Consider the following 18,443-nt stretch of genomic DNA (forward strand, 5'->3'; position numbering starts at 1 on the left):
ACAGCCTTAAGAGCTATATTCTGTCCTTTGTGATCTTTTCTTCTTTTTCTTTGTCTTCTTGAATGGAAGAATGAGAATAACGCGGTTATGTGAATGAGACTTCTATATCGTTTTAACTACTTATTGTGTGTTTTCTTTTTTAGTATAAAAATTATTTAATACATTTTATTTTTACAGCTTGTGCTCCCGCTTCCTATGGACTGGAAATGTTACTGATCATGGAGTTGCAAAGATTGCGTGGAGTACAGTCTGTTTACCTAAAAAAGAAGGGGGGCTTGGCTTTAGAAATCTAGAAATTTGGAACAAGACCCTCTGTCTGAAACTGATCTGGAGGTTATATATCCCTAATCCATCTTTATGGGCTTCTTGGATTAAGAAGTACAGAATTGGAGATGAGAGTTTATGGAGTCTCGAAGCTAAAAATGCGAGTTCAGGGACATGGAGATCTCTCTTAAACCTGCGATCTTTAACTACAAACTTCTTGAGAGCAGAGGTTGGAAATGGTGAAACCACACGCTTTTGGTGGGATATCTGGACCTCTTTAGGTCGCTTAATCAACGTATTCGGCGACACAGGTCCTCGTGAGCTCTCAATTCCTTTATTTGCTTCAGTTGCTGATAGCTGTGATGAAAATGGTTGGAGACTGAGAGGTGCGCGCTCGCCTGCTGCAGAGACCCTCCATATTTATCTCACGAGTATACATCTGTCGTCATCCTCACAAACTGAGGATGTATTTTACTGGCTCGTTGATGGGGAGAACTTAGATGACTTCTCTGCCTCTCGAACATGGGAGGCGATTAGAAACAGAGCTCCTGCAGTCACTTGGTCAAACAGTGTATGGTTCAAAATGGCAACTCCTCGACATGCTTTCCTCATGTGGATCGCACAGAACGATAGGAAGCCAACTAGAGTGAGGCTCGCAAGCTGGGGCCTTGGGGTTTCATCAAACTGTTGCCTCTGTGACTCAGCGCCGGAGACCCGTGACCATCTGCTCCTGCATTGTGATATCAGTAAACAGGTTTGGGTTTTGATTCTGAGTAGATTGGGGTATACTCACTCATGCTTCATCACTTGGACATCTTTTATTGAGTGGTTATCTCGAAGGGATTCCACTACTCCACTGATACTTAAAAGAATTGTTGCTCACGCAACTATCTATAGTATCTTGGGGGGGGGGGGGGGGAAGGAACAAACGTCTGCATGACGAAATCTCGTCTACACCTCAAACGTTGTATAAGCTCATTGATCGCCATATCAGAGATACAATCTTGGGGAAACAGCACAACAAGAAGAGTTTCAAGAACCTTATGCTTTATTCGCTGATGAATGATTAGAAAGTCTTTTATTATGGGTTACACTTTGTTTTTATCCTTTTTTGCCAAAGTGCACCTCATCTAGCTTTAACTATTTTGTAAAATCTTACAAACTCTTCTCATATTTATATGAAATTCAAATTCTTGGCAAAAAAAAAAAAAAACAAAATCACATCAACTACAAAGCAAAAAGAATATACATATGGATCACATAAAGCTGCAACATAGGTTGATATCGATGTTCATATATTTATTTGTTCAGTTACTTCTTCTAACACACATTGGATTTATTTTGTTTCATTTGAAACAGGCAATGAACCCTAAAGATGGTCCGAATGTATTATGGTAACATTTTTTCCGGGTAAACTTTGTTCTGCTAACGTTAAATATTATAGGGAATTTACACGAAAACCTTTATACAAATGGTCACATTAATGTGGATTATAGGGAAAACAAGGATATGTGCTTACATCGAAAGAACGTATAACTATAAAAAATATGAAATAAACACACATTGATATAAGATACTAGGGTAAGCCCGCCCTACGGGCGGGATATTAGTTAATTTGATATTCACTAAATGCTCGAGTTGAAATTTGTTTTAAGATTCAAGAATTTGGTTATTTGTTATGTCTTACTTATTAGTATGCGGTGGTATAGTTGTTTTTCGATTATTCTTGCTTTGGTATTGTATCAAATTAACTAATTGTCCAACTCATAATTATAGATGTACAAATGTGGATTTGTGATAAAGTTTGATGAAAATACTGTTTTTTTTAATTCTTATTCATAGTGGAGTGTGCATGTGTCAGAAAGAGGCATATAACAACTTTTCTGTTTTTGTGTATGGATTTTAAATATATATTATTTTGTATAATGCATACTTGCTATACAACATTTGCTTGTAGACTAAAAAAATTGTTTTCTATATTTTTAAAAGAAAAAATATTTAGTCTAGAATATAACATGGACATATGTATTGACTATATATAAAAGTTGAGTGTTATTTTAAAATGACATATATATAGAGATTTTTCAACCATTACTTCACTGGCACAAAACATTTATAACTATAAATACCTTCTTTTAAAAGCAAAACTAATAAAAGCGTGTACAACAAATGTATTTTGATATATATTATATGCATCAAATTATAAAGGTTGGAAACATTGCAAAACTGTTTGGAGCAAAGTTTTTAACTTCACGATCTTCATCTTGACGTCAGTTCAGTGTCGGCCCTGGCCACAAGCAGAAGAAGCATGGGCTTCCAGCTGACATGATAATAAGTATTTTCGCGGCCACATATTTATAAAAAGTGACTTTAGCCTAGTGGTTCTAAGAGAAATTACCAGTGCTAGAGGTGCTGGGTTCATGTCACTCCCAGAACGCACGAATTGATGACGTGGTTTCACAGGAGAGAGGCGAACATTTCTTTATATATATAAATATTAAAATCAGTGGGGATTTTTAGGTTTCATAGTTAAGAAGAAATTCATGAGCAATCACAAAGTCACGTGATTTAAAAAAAAACAGTTTATTGGCCTAGGAAACAGAGCCAGCGAATGAGAAAGCAATCCCTGGAAACTTAAGCATTGTCTTCCTAGCTTTTAATTTTTTTTTCGCTTTAAATTTTGTTTACCTCTTTACTAGTATTGCTTTCTTTTTCGAAAAAGGTACTATTACTTTCTTATAAAAATTTTAGCTTCAGAAATTGAATATCTCTAAGTTACTAAAATAAGTTAAAACTATAAATTCCGATTAAAATCTTGTATTATTATTGAATTAACCATCTTAAATTCATGTAGAAATTACATGTTATTCATTCAATAATTTAAAGATGTTACTTAAAAAGTTGTGAAATTATGTATTACACCACACATCATAGAGATGAGCAATGGCGTAAGGGCTGGGTTAGTCTCCAGTAGGATATCTGGTCGATTTGGTTCTCATAGTTTAGATTTTAGATTGTTTGATTGGGTTTGGTGGACGTAGGTTATAAAATCGGTTTATTAATTAGGATATTGCAAAAAGACCAAACTGGTGTAGTGAATTGGATTCCGGTTTTGTTTTCATCTTCATTTATTTTTTAAAAAGTAGTTCGATAAATGTCGAATCGATTTGCAAGAAAAATGGTTAGATACTAATATCAATAGTTATTCTTGTACAGTTCAGTTCTTGATCTGATTAATTGGTGTAGTCGAACCCGAACCAAAACTTCTTTTTTTTTTTTTTTTTTTTTTTTTTTAGACTAGGATGGGTTCGGGCCTTCGGCCTTAATCCCACCCCAGGCCCGGGGCCGGCCGGCGCTGATACCGATAACATGGCGTAAAGCACCCCTCCCCATGGGAATCGAACTAGGGGTGCAATGGAACCTACTCCAAGCACTAAACCACTAGCCCAACGCACCTTGGGTTCGAACCAAAACTTCGCACTTGGGGTATATAATATTACTAACATCTGTCACGCTAGATGCGTAGGCATCACGATTCTATTTGACCCAAAATCTGTTAGGGTTTTAATATTGTCTTTTATCTTTTTTTATTTCCTTTTGTACTAAATTCTTAAAGATTCCATCTTTAGTCTTACTTTCTTTTTGTAACCGCCATCTTTAGTCTTACTTTAAAGCAGATATATTGTTTATATAGGGAAATTGATAGTACGTATATAGAGTAGTACATAGTGTGAATACATGTCTGAAATCTAATATTACAAACTTGCGCTCCATGCTAACTATTGATTGCGTCTCCAGCCATTTTTTCAATCGCACTCGTTTTACAGCTTAGCATCATCGTTCATCATCTGCAACCAGGTTAAAGTCGGTAACGGCTGAAATTCTCTTCAACCACGTAGTCCCAAATCCTATATGTACCATCATCATATGGGACCACTGGTTGCTCCAGGTTAAAGTCGCCATTAAACCACTGGCCCTGGTTTGCTGAATCATAGTCAAAGAAAGTGTTGAAGGATCCTAAATTTCCTTGAACTGATTGACTGACCACAGAACCTGATGCAGTACTATTAGCCGCATTGGGGACAAAAGTTGGAACGGGATCCGTTGTGTTAGAAGACAGAATGCTCATGTCGTGACCCTTATATTCCAGTCTGCATATGACGTAGGTCCTCTGTAGTTGTACGTAAAAATTTCCACAATCAACATGAAATTGAGTGCACACACTAATGTAAATAGTACTCCCTATGTATTCAAATGTATGATATTTAAAACTTTTCACGCATGTTAAAAACACTAAATACATTTTAAATTTTTAAATTTTTGGTTTTATCAATAAAAGTCCACCACTCATAATTTTTTTTTTAACTTATGTTTTACTTTAAAATAAATGCATTAATTATATCCTAAACCATCATCTTTTGTATACAAGATAAAAAAACATCATACATTTATATTAGGAGGGAGTATCAAAGAAACCTAACAAAGTGGAGTACATGAAAAGAATACCTGATTTTCTGGCACGAGAGTGTAATGATACTCGTGTATGACCCAATCAGATTTGGGGCTCTGTGAGCTCGAGCTTCTTCCCATGCGGAACACCAAAACCTTTTTGTAACCAATCTTACCTGCAAATCCACACCAAGTTCCCCACTGATCCTTAACATCAACAGGATCTCCAGTAATCTTCCAGAACCCAGAACTCGTTCTCCTGTTTTGTCTGTCCCCATTCGCATCCCTGCGAGAAAAGAAGTACCACACAAGGTCTCTCGATTTCACCTTCGATTGGACTGATAAAGAGACAGAGAGAGAGACACTCAAAGACGCTGTTAGTTACAACTTTAACACACACACACACACACACATTACAAAAGAAGAAAATGAACACATAATCACAACGTACAGCGCAAGTTCCAAGGATCGAAGTCAGAGATGTTGACCTCGCTGATGAATTCTTGTACGAGCCAGTTCCGTCCAAGGATTTTGTTATGGAGATAGTAACCGACCAGCTCCTCATCTGTAGGACGGAATCCAAACCCCACAATACCATCCATTTTCACTCAAAGAATCAAAGGAACAACAATCGGAGATAATGCTTCACCTTTTCAGGGTTTCTCTCTTATGCTTTTTTTTTGGTTGGCTAGAGTGGAACTGATAGCCAGGGGGAGTTCAAACTATATAGCCAACTCTTTTTTATTTATTTCTATACGTATTTTCTTTCACAATTTCTTCAAAAATACGTATTTGTTATCACAATTTAAACAAGTCCTCTTTACATTTTATCCGTGTTACATATACACATTAGTAAAATTGATACTATCTTTTTGCATGTGTTGTATTTTTTTTTTGTCAACTACTTTTTGATATGAATATTTTATAATGATTTAAATGATATTTTAAAAATGTGTTATTACTCACTACGTAAAAATACAATAATGAAAATATTTGATCTATTTGAATATTTTGAAAAGTAATTTATTGTATAATTATAGTATAAATTATTTGATCTCTAATCGTTGAGAATGTTTTTTAAATAGGTTATTAATATTATAAAAGGCCTATATTTAATCAGTATTAATTTTTGATATTAAAAGCATATATGTATATATATGTATCCTTAAAAAAATGTAATGGATAGAAGTGACGATTAAAAATAGATAATAACTTCAGTACAAGCTTCTATACTAATTTTCTAGAAGATTCTTAAAAATATTTATGATTAAGGGAAGACTAAATATGAATAATCTTGAAATTATATTTATTCAATAAATCAGTGACATGAAATATAATTATTCAAAAACAGATATTTTAAAAATTTCTTTCTAATCGATTTAGTTATATATTTCTTTTGAAACGCTTTTTAACAATCAATTTAGTTAATCTCTTATCTGTATTATAAATGAAAATTTTAATTTAATTAAAACTTAGTTGGCAAGCTATGCGGTCAACGTGGCCCCACAAAAGGGAAAGTGCAATACTTGTGTGTTAATTTGATTAAAATATGTTTTCAAACATTTTTTTTTTTGTCATCGGGGAAATGAATTTTGCCTTGAACAAGAAAGTACACGAAACCAGCAAAGATGATGAAACCTTTCTGGAGCCATATGCTGGTGAGGTGATGGACACCATCCAGAAACAGAGATTGATACAACCATTGAAACCAGAAACTAGACTAAAAGATGAAAGCAAAGTTGAGGAGGATCGAGAAGGAGTTACATGGTAAACTGCACCGATGATAAACTGCACCAATGTTTTCGAGCACTTCACATTTAGATTTTGCAGATGTAACACTTTTTGGACCTTGTATAAACTTTATTTTTGTCGACTGCACAATATAATTTATTTGTACCGTTATAAGAGAGATTTAACGGATGATTATGTCATTTGTATGAATGGGTGTGTGACGTAGCATGTTAGAATTGCACTTTTTGCGAAGTTATTCTTGGTACAAAAACTATTGACAAGACAAAATACAAGTTATGATTCCATCAACTGAAGATTCAATTTTAAAAATTCGATTTGAATTCTGACTTTTCATAATTTAAAAATGTGTGTGTTCACTAGATAGCTAGATTTTTATTTGGGTTTAGAAGTAAGATTGTCAATATAACTGTAGTTTAGTGGTTTGTATTAATTTAATCACCATATTACTTTTAGTCATTTATAACTTATATTGGTTTCGTATTTTTATAATGATCATAATAAAGGATTTTAGTTTGTCGAACAATCCCATCTCACTCGCGACGCAGCTGACTAGAAAAACTCGAGACACCTGATGTTGAAAGCGGTCAACAAGATCTCCGGAGGAAACAATGGCAGAAATTTGAAAACGATTGAAGCTGCGTAGAATTTAAAATTTTGTTTGGTATCGGTTTACTTTGGTTTATTAGATTTCATATTTAGGTCCAGTTTTAGTATTGTAATCGCTTAAGCTAATACCTGGTTTAGAAAAAAATATTAACATAATATTTTATTTATATAAGAAAACATCCACACTTTCCAGAATGGTTTATACTTTGTCCTTTAACAAACAATATCTTTTTGGGGTAAAAGAGTAGTAACCCTCACCCCATTCTTTACACTTTAAGACTCCTCCTTTATCTCTTGACTCCCTTTCGTTTCTTATCAAAGTATTAGGAGCGAAGGAAGTAGCTAAAACCTTGATCTCCGCTATTCATGAGATGTATTGTGACTGTGTCACAAGAAAGTTAGTGTCTCCTCGATTTATTCTATCAGCTTTAATCTTTTGAATTACAACTATTTACATCCCTTCTTTATGATAATATTTCTCTTTATTAATAACAACATACAAAAAGTAAAAGAGAAATAAATAAATGATATCGAGCAATTCGATAGATTCGATTGGAGTTCCTATGAGAATAACGACCACTAATTTTAAGGTGGTGACTAGTGAGAACACGAGATTGATATGGTTTGTAAGTTCTTTTACTTTGTTAATTACTTTTTCTTTATTAATAAAAATTATACTATTACTTACTTTCCTTCGCCCAGTGAGATGATATAGTGGGTATACATGCAATGAAGAGTAGTGGAATTGATTGGTGGACATGGACGCATATGATTGCATTTAGTTTCAAAAAGAACAAAGATAACGAAACCAAAAAGGCACTTTTGAAACCTAAGTTGAATAAAGAAAAGCAAGAGAAAAGAGTATAACGCTTCTTTTTTTAAAACATCTACTCCATTAAATATCACGAAGATTTTTTTCAAAAACAGTTACGAAAATCACTCCAGATCGAGCTGGGAAAACTAAAAGTTACCTACTAAGATATATAAAACTCAGTTTTAATGCTAAAGTGTTGAGCTTGTAACTTGTATGATTGTCTTTCAACATTTTCGGTTGAACGCAGAACCAATCGAAAGGAGATTCAATGTTTTTTTGGGGGTCTGTTTTGCATCGAAATTTAAATAACTAAATACAACACAACCGCCGACTGTCTCTTTGTCGGGTTTACGGGTCCAATGTAATCATTTTTATTTTTGGGCTCGTTTTAAATAAATAAATAAAATTCCAGTGGCTAATTCATTCCGTGTCTGTTGCTATCATTTTTTTTTTTTTTTTTTTTTTTTTTTTTTTTTTTTTTTTTTTTTTTTTGTAGACTAGGATGGGTTCGGGCCTTCGGCCTTAATCCCACCCCAGGCCCGGGGCCGGCCGGCGCTGATACCGATAACATGGCGTAAAGCACCCCTCCCCATGGGAATCGAACTAGGGGTGCAATGGAACCTACTCCAAGCACTAAACCACTAGCCCAACGCACCTTGGGTGTCTGTTGCTATCATCAATGGTAAAATAATACTCGGAGTTCTCCGCAACATTCAATAACTTCAAATATAATTTTTTTTGTTTTCCAAAAAGAATTTCAAAGATGAGAGAAACTCTATATTTCAAGTTTAACTATTTAAAATTTCAAATTTCATATTGTATTTGTATTTTGGTCCATACAATTACATATCACATTAATAATTATTAAATATTTTTCCACTTATCATTTTAAACCTTAAAAATTAAATATCTCATAAAAATTTCATTTTTTTATAAATTTAAAATTTCAATTTTTTTATAAATTTAAATTTTACACATAAAATTAAGTAAAGATTTAAAATAAAATTTAAAATATTTTAAAACTAGATTTAGACAACAACAATATAAAATAAACTTAACAACAACAAAACTTTTAAAAATTACATAAAGACATAACTATTATACAAATTTAAATATTATAACAAGATAATTACGTATTTACAAAATACCGTCTTAATTGATTTGGAATCTCCAAAATCTTGAAAATCTTGAAAATATTGTCCACAAATTTTGTGTAACCGAAGATGGTTGTTGTTGTTTTTGGTGTCTTTTCGTCCGATTATTTGTTGTCCAGATCGAATGTATTCACGAGTATTAATATCATCGATCGATAGAAGTTAAGTGTTTTGTCAATATTTTATTTTCCTCTTTTTACTTTTTTTTTCAGATCTAATGTATTTACAAGTATTAAGATCACCCGATTTCAACAATTTTATCTTGTTATCTACAAATTAAAAAAATAAAGAAAGTCATTTTTATTTGGAAATACATTAATTGATCATATATACATTAGGGAAATAATTTTATGGAATAATATGGTATTTTGCTTGAAGTTTAATATTAAATATGTTATTTATATTTTAATATAACATTTTATTAATTGATATTGTTGTAATATTTTTATATATGTGCTAGTTATTTATAAAAAAATTATGAATTTAAATTAATTATGACAAGTATAAGGATCATAGTATAAAATACAAAAAAAAAATTAAAGTTAAATTTGAAGTTTTGCTTTTGGAGAATAACATCTTTGAACTTCAAATATAAAATTTTAGAAACTTCAAAATAAAGTCTTTTTGGAGATGCTCTTAGGTTTTGGCATGAGTGAAGCTTTTAATTGTTAGTTATCCTATTTTCATGTGTTAGTACATTAAGTCACATATCTTTCAGCCAACAACAGTCTTAAAAAATTTGGGTTCTCTTCTTTTTGTAGAAACGTTCGATCTATTATGTCAGACTACACCACAAAATGGTAAATACTTTTTTATCTTTTTCTTTCCCTACATACTTTCTGTCCCTACATACTTTCTTTCCCTACATACTTTCCATATTATGTCAGACTACACCACAAAAGGGTCTCCGGTGAGTTTCCACGATCCAGAAGACGTCGTCCTGCTCTGTCGACCCCCGTTTTTTTCTATACGGGACAAGAAGTACCAAACAGGATCTCTCGATTTGATCTTCGATTGAACTGGGAGATAGAGAGACAGGGAACAGAAAATCAGAAAAACTAAAAAAAATCAGAAATTCGAACAAAAGTATTTCCAGACTTTTGAGATTAAAAAGTCTCGAACGCAGAAAATACAAGAGCTAGTGAATTATCACGACGTGTATGTCGTAATTTATGTTTTAGTTTCATTGTTGTAAAAAATATATTTTTACAGTATTTACCGTTTATAAAAGCAAATGGTAGAGAGAATAAACCCCGAGTAAGTAGAGTAGAACTAAGATTTTAATCTCAATCTTAAGCTTTAACTGTTGTCCAAAAGAAAAATAATCTTAAGCTTACCATCATTAACCCCCCGTCTTTTAAGTGGGGTTCTTAGATTCGGCTAATAGATGGTTTTTACATTTTTTTAGATTTTAATTAAGAAAAGCTAAGAATCGTATCTTAAATAAAAGATTTAAGAGCCGTCTCTTAGCCGAAAAATATATAAAAAAAGTCAAATCATGAGTTAAAAACCCTAACTAAAAGACCGGGGTTAATCGTACCTTTTGGGCGGTCGAAGTTGGGACCAAAACACGAAGGTGAGAACATTGAACCTGACTTCTTCTTCTTTTTCTTCACTAGCTATGTGTAAACACACATATTATTTTTAATATAAGAGGATCTTCACTATTCCTTTTTAAAAATTGAGGGTGTTTATCTTTTTTTTTTTTTTTGATAAACCCTATCGGCTGATCCGGTCGGCCCGGAGAGGAACGCACTTAGTGCTACAGAGTGGGCTAGCCCGAAAGCGTACCACACTGCCTGACCCGAGTTTAGAATACCTTCCGACTAATACCAGAGGGTGGACCAATCATCTTCTTTGGATCATATGATGTTGTGGTCATTCGTTGGAACATCTAGAAGATTACGAATTGCGAGCTGAAAATTTGACCGTGTTGTTTACAGCTCATTTAATTCAAAGGAAAAAGTCTGGAAAAATGCAATAGAACCATACACAAAGTGAGAAGTAGTTTAATTTTTGTTCTTTTCCTTTTTTTTGGCGTCGCTAAGTAGGTGTTAGCTAGTGGCTCTCACTCCCATATGTTAGGCCATATCTTTTGATGAAAAGTGCTACGTCTTTCACCTTAAAAATCGAGTTCTTAACCAATCTTGGTATATCGTAACGTTTCTAGTCTTGGGATATCATGACAAGTAGATAGTTAGTTTCATATGTACATATAACTGAGTAAATCGTACAAGCATATATATTGAATTGATGAGAATTTTTTTAAAAAATACAAGGGAATGGATTGCTTTGAATTGGACAAACAATGATGCATCGTATAGCTATTTAGTCAGTTGGGGGCAACAAAACATTAGAAAGAAAAAAAAATCTAAAAGGAGATTTCATTTAGTATCTTCAAATGACGAAGCTACATTCATGACCAAGAAAATCTTAGTAGTTCGTTGTAAAGAAAACGATTTAGAAGAGAGCACATGATAAAAGAAAAAAGAGCAAGTGGTTCATATTGACCAATAAGAGACTTTCCTTGTGAGAAAAGATTAATGTCATCCATACAAATATCAAAAGAAACAACCAAAAAAATTCTCAATATAGTACTAGCCAAACTTCACTCGCATCTTCCAGAATAAAAATGCACTTAATTTTATTTTCTTCATTGAGCATTGAACTAAAAGCTTTCCTAACATCTTATTTGTATAATCTTTAAGTGCCTTTCTGGATGAAAAACTGACTTCAAATATCAAGTGAGAGTAATTCATTAGTTCCTTTGATTTCCTGGTTTTATACGAATCTACAATAATATTGTTTTGAAACAAATAGATATAATTTATGGAAAGTATAGAACCATCATTATTATTATTTGTTTACTAGGTGATTTTTCCGTGTTCATGCACGGATATAAATATTTCTAAAGTAAATATATTATATAATTGATTACTACTTACTTTTAATTTTAAATTAATTTATAATTTATATGCATCATTTATATTAATAATATTGTATTACTTTAATTATACATATGATTTTATATATGTTATATCTAACCGGTTTTGTTATTTTTTCAGTCGCTTTAGTTATCATTTGGGTAAATTAGATTGCATATATGAATTCAAACTGTAATATTTTTTATTCTATATATTAAAATTTTGATTAATTTCTTATTTTCATGTAGGTGGTTGTTGTCTTAGATATGTAAATATATTTTATGAATATTATGTATAACTTAAGATATATTGTGCTTAGAATGAAATAAAAAATAATAAACTAAAGTGTCTGATTCCAAATTACATAAATTAATATAACGAAACGATATTATTCTGAAGTCTCATCCATATATATAAATTTTGCAAAAGAACTAAATTGTAACACTTGGTTAATATTTTATTTTCATTTTTAATATGTTTTGAGTTGTCATATGATTTATATATTTAAAATAAATTACTATTCTTATAAAATTATATATTATTATCGTAGTTAAATCTATGATTTTAGATATAAGTTGGATTAGTCGAATCATTCATGTTGTGAGTATATTGAGTTACATATATTCTTTCAATTTCAAAATGAAGTATAAGTATTTTTTTATTATAATTAAGTCAAATGTGCATGTATTTTCATAATATTTTTCAAATTATATGTTGACGTTTTAAAAAAAATATTAGAAAATAAAGCGATGATCAATAGGAAGTTACGTGCGTATACATTTTTGAAAGCTCATGAATAGATATCAATATTTACAATAATTAAAATATTTTAAAAATTCTAAATAATTTTATGCCTTTGATTTATTGAATGAAAACTAAAATTTATTTTAAATAATCTTAAAAATGAGAATTCAGATTTACTTTGGTATTTTGATTATGGTTCTATTAAGTTTCACAAACATAAAAACATAAAATTTAAAAGTATATTTAATATTAAAAAAAATTAACTTTAATAATGATAAAATATAATATATCTACCTCAATAAACTATTTTGTAATTATCTGATCAAACGATGCTTATTTTAAAATTTTATTTTTAGTTTTTTTAATATATCTTAAAAATAAACAGTAAAAAAATTGTGATTGTATTTAAAAATAATATTATATAAGTAAAATATAATTTATCGATATTTTGTTTGCTATAATTGAAAGATATTATAGTCAACTAAATATATGAAAATGAATAAAACATTTCAATATTAGTAATTATAAAATATTTTTAGACAATTAAACATATATCAGTTTATGTTACTTAATTATTTTATGTAATCATCTAAAAAATATATAGATATATAAAAATATTTTATTACTTTGAACTTTTTGTATTGTTTAAATTATGATTTAAAAGAAATAATATTTCTGTTTCTAATATCAAAATTATCTGTGTAAATTGTTTTTAATGAAATCACATTATATAGAAATTTATAATTTTCATCGAAGAAAATATAGATATAAAGAAAGTATTTTATTACTTCAAACTTATATTTTTTGTTATTTAAAAATATTTTTAAATGTAATATTACTATTTTGTGAACTTTCTCTTTTTTATGAAATCATATTATATATACATATATTTTTCGTTTTTCAATTCTTCTTTTTTTTTTAACTTTATAAAAAAATTTCTTTTTATTATATGTGTATATTTTTTGGAAATTTTTTAAAAGGAAACTAAATAAAATAATAAATAATAGTATTTTAAATGTAAATTAATTCATTAAGGGTATCAGTGTAATCAACCATCGTGAGAGTTAACGTGAAAGCGACACATAGGAAACTGATTTCTCAAATAATATTATAGAGATATCAAATTCCATATTTATTGAACTACTCCAAATAGGTTTGATTGATGATCTAACACCATGGGGGATCAAAGTATAAACCATCATTATACATTAAAAAAAAAAACAAATAGAATAAAAAGTTGGCAACAGTTTAACCTAATGTGGTTTGAACTTAAACATTAACAAATATGATGATTGGCATTGAGAAATTAAACCACACTGTATCATACATGTACATCGATTAAAGCTTTAGAGGAATAAAACTCAAATCACAATTGCCTGGAAAGAATCTTTAAACATTGCAGGTCTGGGATGGACAGTGGAAAATCAAAGTGGAACCGCTCAATTCTCATCTCCTGCTCACTATGTGAAAACAGCTTTGGCTGCGGAGGCTCTGGCTCTACGAGAAGCCATCTGGAAATGCCGGGAACTAGGAAATGCGAGGATCAGGTGTGAATCGGACTCGGCAGTTCTAATCAAGACAATCAAGGCGAAACCTCTCTAGCTGGCCTCTATGGGGTCTTGGCTGATATCCTATCTTTATCTTCTTGTTTTAAGTTTATCTCTTTTAGCTGGATTCCCCGTGGAAAAAACATTGAAGCTGATATGCTAGCAAAACAGAGTTTGTCTGTTGAACTGGCTTTATTGTCTCCGCCTACTTTGATTTGAGGATTTAATACAAGTGTGTTTCAAAAAAAAAAAAAAAAGATAGTTAGACCATTACAAAATTATTATTTAAATTAAATATAAATGTCACAACCTTGTTTCTGTCTACTATTTGTTAGCGCTTAAAGAGTTAGAAAGATACATATTTCTATTTCCACACATTTGGAACGCAGTAAGTGTACTTTCTTCATTAGTGTGTTTGCTAACACAATCAAATAACTAAGCTTTTAAAAAGATAATAGGTCATATAAAAGTGCTTATTGCCTCTCCATAAAAGGATAACTTATAGTGATTTGGAACAACTGTATAAAATTCAATTATATCGTTTAGTTTAAAGGTTTATGAGAATAACATATACCAGTTGTTTTGCGTATTTTATTTGTAGAAATCAAAGGTATGCCTTCAAATATCTTAATGCATATGTAATATTATGTATCATTGTAGGAATGCAATATAAAGGTTATTTTATAAACGTGTGCACCTCGCAAATTATTAATTATATCTGAAAAAACAAATACTACGATATAGCAACGTAATGAAAACCAGTAGACTTTCTATTAGCTAGGTCTGGCCAATTGCAATAATTCGGACTTAAGAATATAGCGTTAAATAAGTTTAGTATATGATGTGTAAACTATAAAGTCTATATGTTGCTCCTAAAGTAATACAGTATCTTCTTATTCATTTCAGTTTATGGATCTACGCATTTTAAAATGTTAGGTCACATGACACAGTTTTTTTAATTGATTCTGTAGACGTATGTAAATGATATTTTAGTTTGGGCTCCGAAACCCCGGTTTATACTTAAAAATTAGGCCCATATAAAGGCCCATTCAGATTTAAAACAAGTCCCCCAAATCCTGATCCGTATTGCGGACCCGGACCCGGACCCGAACTCGGATTCGAATTGCTTCTTCTCATGAGAAAGAGAGAGGAGAGCAGCTGAGTAAGAGATGAGCCAACTTCTCCCAGGCCCCCACTTGTGGCAGAGACAATCTCCTCTGGACCTCTCAAATCTCCTATACCCTCGTTGATTTAATGAAATATGAATATCCGATTTTGCCTTTTTGCATTTTCGAAATTATTAATTTAAATCATAAAAAAAAATTCAAATTTCAAATTTTTAAATTTTTAAATTTTCAAATTTTCAAATTTCGGATACTACATTATACTGTATAGTTTTACTTAGTTGTATTGGGTTATACTTCGTTCTATTGGGTAATATTGATGTTAAGTTATACTGAGTTATACTGAGTACTACTGAATGTAGTTATACCGAGTTATATTGGGTTATACTTAGTACTATTGAGTGTAGTTATACCAGATTATAAGTTAGTTATAACGAGTTCGACTAAGTTCTACTGGTTATACTGCACAATACTAAGTACTACTGAGTTAGTTATACCAAATTTGACTGAGTTAGTAATACCGAGTTATACTGGATCCAGATCTGAAGAAAATAAATGAAAAACACGAAACATACTTTGCAAAGGGGGAACAAGAACAATAAAATCCCTAAATCATATAAAAAAAAACCCAGATCTATAGAGAACAATAAGAACCCTAATCATACAAAACCCATAATCTTAATTTACAACCCTAAATCGAAAACATGAGGACAATAAAAACCCTAAATCGTGAGGCACCGCAGATCTGTTTCCATTTTTGTCCCCTTCAACGTCGCCATATCAGGTTGTGAGGCACCGCAAATCTGTTTCTTCTTCAGGTTTCCGGATCTAATCTTAGAGTTCACTATCGGATTTGATGTTTGATGAGGCCATCCAAGTAGAGGTTCCCATAGTTAGACGCGGTCCGACTACTCGGAGTGGAACCAGGGCTTTGCGAGAAGGTTTCACCAAGGCTGTCCAACAAATCCTTGATCGAGATGGACAGACTGACCAGGACCAGCTGCTGATTGAGGAGATGGTCCAGTTGAAGATTCAAGATCAAGCCGGCCCAACAGAGGTTCAGGACGCGACCGGCCCGATCCAGTTCAGACTCAACCAAGCCGGACGTCTCATTTCCACATCCGAGCTTGGACCAGATCCCATTTCCATTTCATCCACTCCAACTCTTCATGGTTCTGAGAACTAGCCAACATCAGAAGGATTGGTATGCTGTTGTACTCTTTTTCCTTATCGGGTTTTGTCCCACTGGGTTTTCCCGAAAGGTTTTAACGAGGCAACATGCAAGCATACTATGAATTCTGGTTTAGGCCTTCTCAAACCGACAGCCAGTTGTCTGGTTTATCTTTGTTTTTATTTATTTATTTGGTTAAGACTTTGGGCTTTTGTTTCAGCCTTATTTTCGGCCAGCCTGTTTAAGGCCTTTTTATTTTTAAGACCCATAAGGGGTGAACCCTATAAAACTACTTGTAGTTGGCGATTTTTGCCATACCTTTTATGAAATAATTTTGCCTTGCAAACTCAGAAAACCTAAGTCTTTTCCCTGTGAGAAACAGAGAGCAGCCGAGTCTTATCAAGCTCCAAACCACCAAGCTTGTGGCGATTCTTCACTTCCATTCCACCCATCGATTTGTCTTGAGAGTGATACACATCCAGCAAGCCAAATCCCATATCTATCCACCTCCATCCACTGTTCTTGTTGAGAGAGACACACATCCAGCAACAAGGATCCATCCCCCATATCTCTATCCTTCTCTTACTTTGTTCATTCTTGCATCATATAGTTCTAGATTTCCATTCAATTTAAAAACCCATAAAAAGTCATATTTGCTTCAGTTCTTAGATCATTATTTAGTTTTCTTTCAGCTCATCATTTTAAATCCATAAAAAAACTCATAAAAATAATACTCATCTGTTTCAGGAACCAGATCGGCCATTCCCCTCTCCATCGCAACCGCCTAGCCGTCCATAGCCGTCTGTCCGATCTGTCCAGTCCGAGTTCTTGAACCTCTGGTCGATCCTTTGTCTTGCCTGATTCTCAGCCTGTATCATTTTGGTATCAGAGCTCAAAGCTCCTACACCTACGGTTGTATCCTACCCTTTTACTTTTGTTATTCAAAAATTTTTTTTTGCACTTGTTCTTGCTGTTCTTGGCGAGTTCAAAACCGGTTTTGTTTGCATATCTTTTGATCCATTTTTGTGCATCCATCATTCTAGAAATCTGTTTTTGGCATCCATCGATTTCAGTTTTCCTTTTTGGTCAGATTTTCATTTAATTACATTTAATCTTTCTTGGCTTGCACTTTAAGTTTTCCATATTTAAAAAAAAAAAAAAATTTATTGTACTTTCCATATTTTAAATTTTCGATTTCCCTTTTTTTTCATTTTCAAAAAAAAAAAATTTTACATTCATTGCATGCCTTAGTTAGATATTCTTTCATTCCTTTTTGAATTCTTTGCAAATCACTTGTTCTTTTTTTTCCTCTTGTCGCAGGAGACATGGGAGACTTAGATGGAGCACCAACACAAGCCGAGATCAATGCTCAGCTGTTGGCTAACCATGCTGAACTCCAAGCCACACTGGCTACTGTGACTGAGCAGCTGGCTCAGATAACAGGAAGAAACCGAGCTAATGTTCCACAGCCAAGGAGGAGAAACTGACCCATTCCAGAAGAGCAACAGTCCCAATCTAGTGAGGACAACTCAGACACTGACCGTACCGAACCGGACGAGCCGCGGTACGAACGGGCTGGACGTGGGAACCGGCGGGAGTATCGGGTCCAAGGCGATGGAAGCCCAATCCGTAGGAGATTCCGGGATGATGAGGTCGCTTGGCAAGGAGGCAAGGATCTCAAACTTACTCCTCCAACCTTTGCTGGAAAGGTCGACCCGGACGCTTACATTGAGTGGGAGAAGCGCATGGAGTACATCTTTGAGTACTACCGCTATACTGAGGCCAAGAAGATCGCCCTAGCCGCAGCTCAACTGACGGACAATGCCTTAACTTGGTGGGACAGGGAAGTAGCCGAGGTTGGCAGGGTCTATAGGATCGAGACTTGGAATGAGAT

At 32.7% G+C, this 18,443-nt stretch overlaps 1 protein-coding gene across 1 annotated transcript; it reads right to left on the reverse strand.

Moving 5' to 3' along the window:
- Positions 1-4,123: 4,123 nt before the first annotated feature.
- On the reverse strand, positions 4,124-5,315 carry LOC106398053 (NAC domain-containing protein 1-like). The gene is made up of 3 exons (XM_013838651.1): positions 5,165-5,315; positions 4,771-5,051; positions 4,124-4,435 (listed from the first exon to the last, which is right to left on the reverse strand). The coding sequence occupies exons 1-3, from the start codon at positions 5,313-5,315 to the stop codon at positions 4,124-4,126; spliced, it is 744 nt and encodes a 247-aa protein (XP_013694105.1).
- Between the last annotated feature and the right edge of the window lie 13,128 nt (positions 5,316-18,443).

This window comes from Brassica napus, chromosome C5 (genome assembly GCF_020379485.1).
Source record: "Brassica napus cultivar Da-Ae chromosome C5, Da-Ae, whole genome shotgun sequence".
NCBI lineage: Eukaryota > Viridiplantae > Streptophyta > Magnoliopsida > Brassicales > Brassicaceae > Brassica > Brassica napus.

What these genes read in the sequence shown, in the direction of transcription:
- LOC106398053 (XM_013838651.1), bottom strand. Translation starts at nt 5,315, where the DNA reads ATGGATGGTATTGTGGGGTTTGGATTCCGTCCTACAGATGAGGAGCTG. An exon ending in CGATCCTTGGAACTTGCGCT is followed by an intron (nt 5,052 to 5,164) that starts GTACGTTGTGAT and finishes TCTCTTTATCAG; the next exon opens with TCCAATCGAAGGTGAAATCG. An exon ending in CTCTCGTGCCAGAAAATCAG is followed by an intron (nt 4,436 to 4,770) that starts GTATTCTTTTCA and finishes GTACAACTACAG; the next exon opens with AGGACCTACGTCATATGCAG.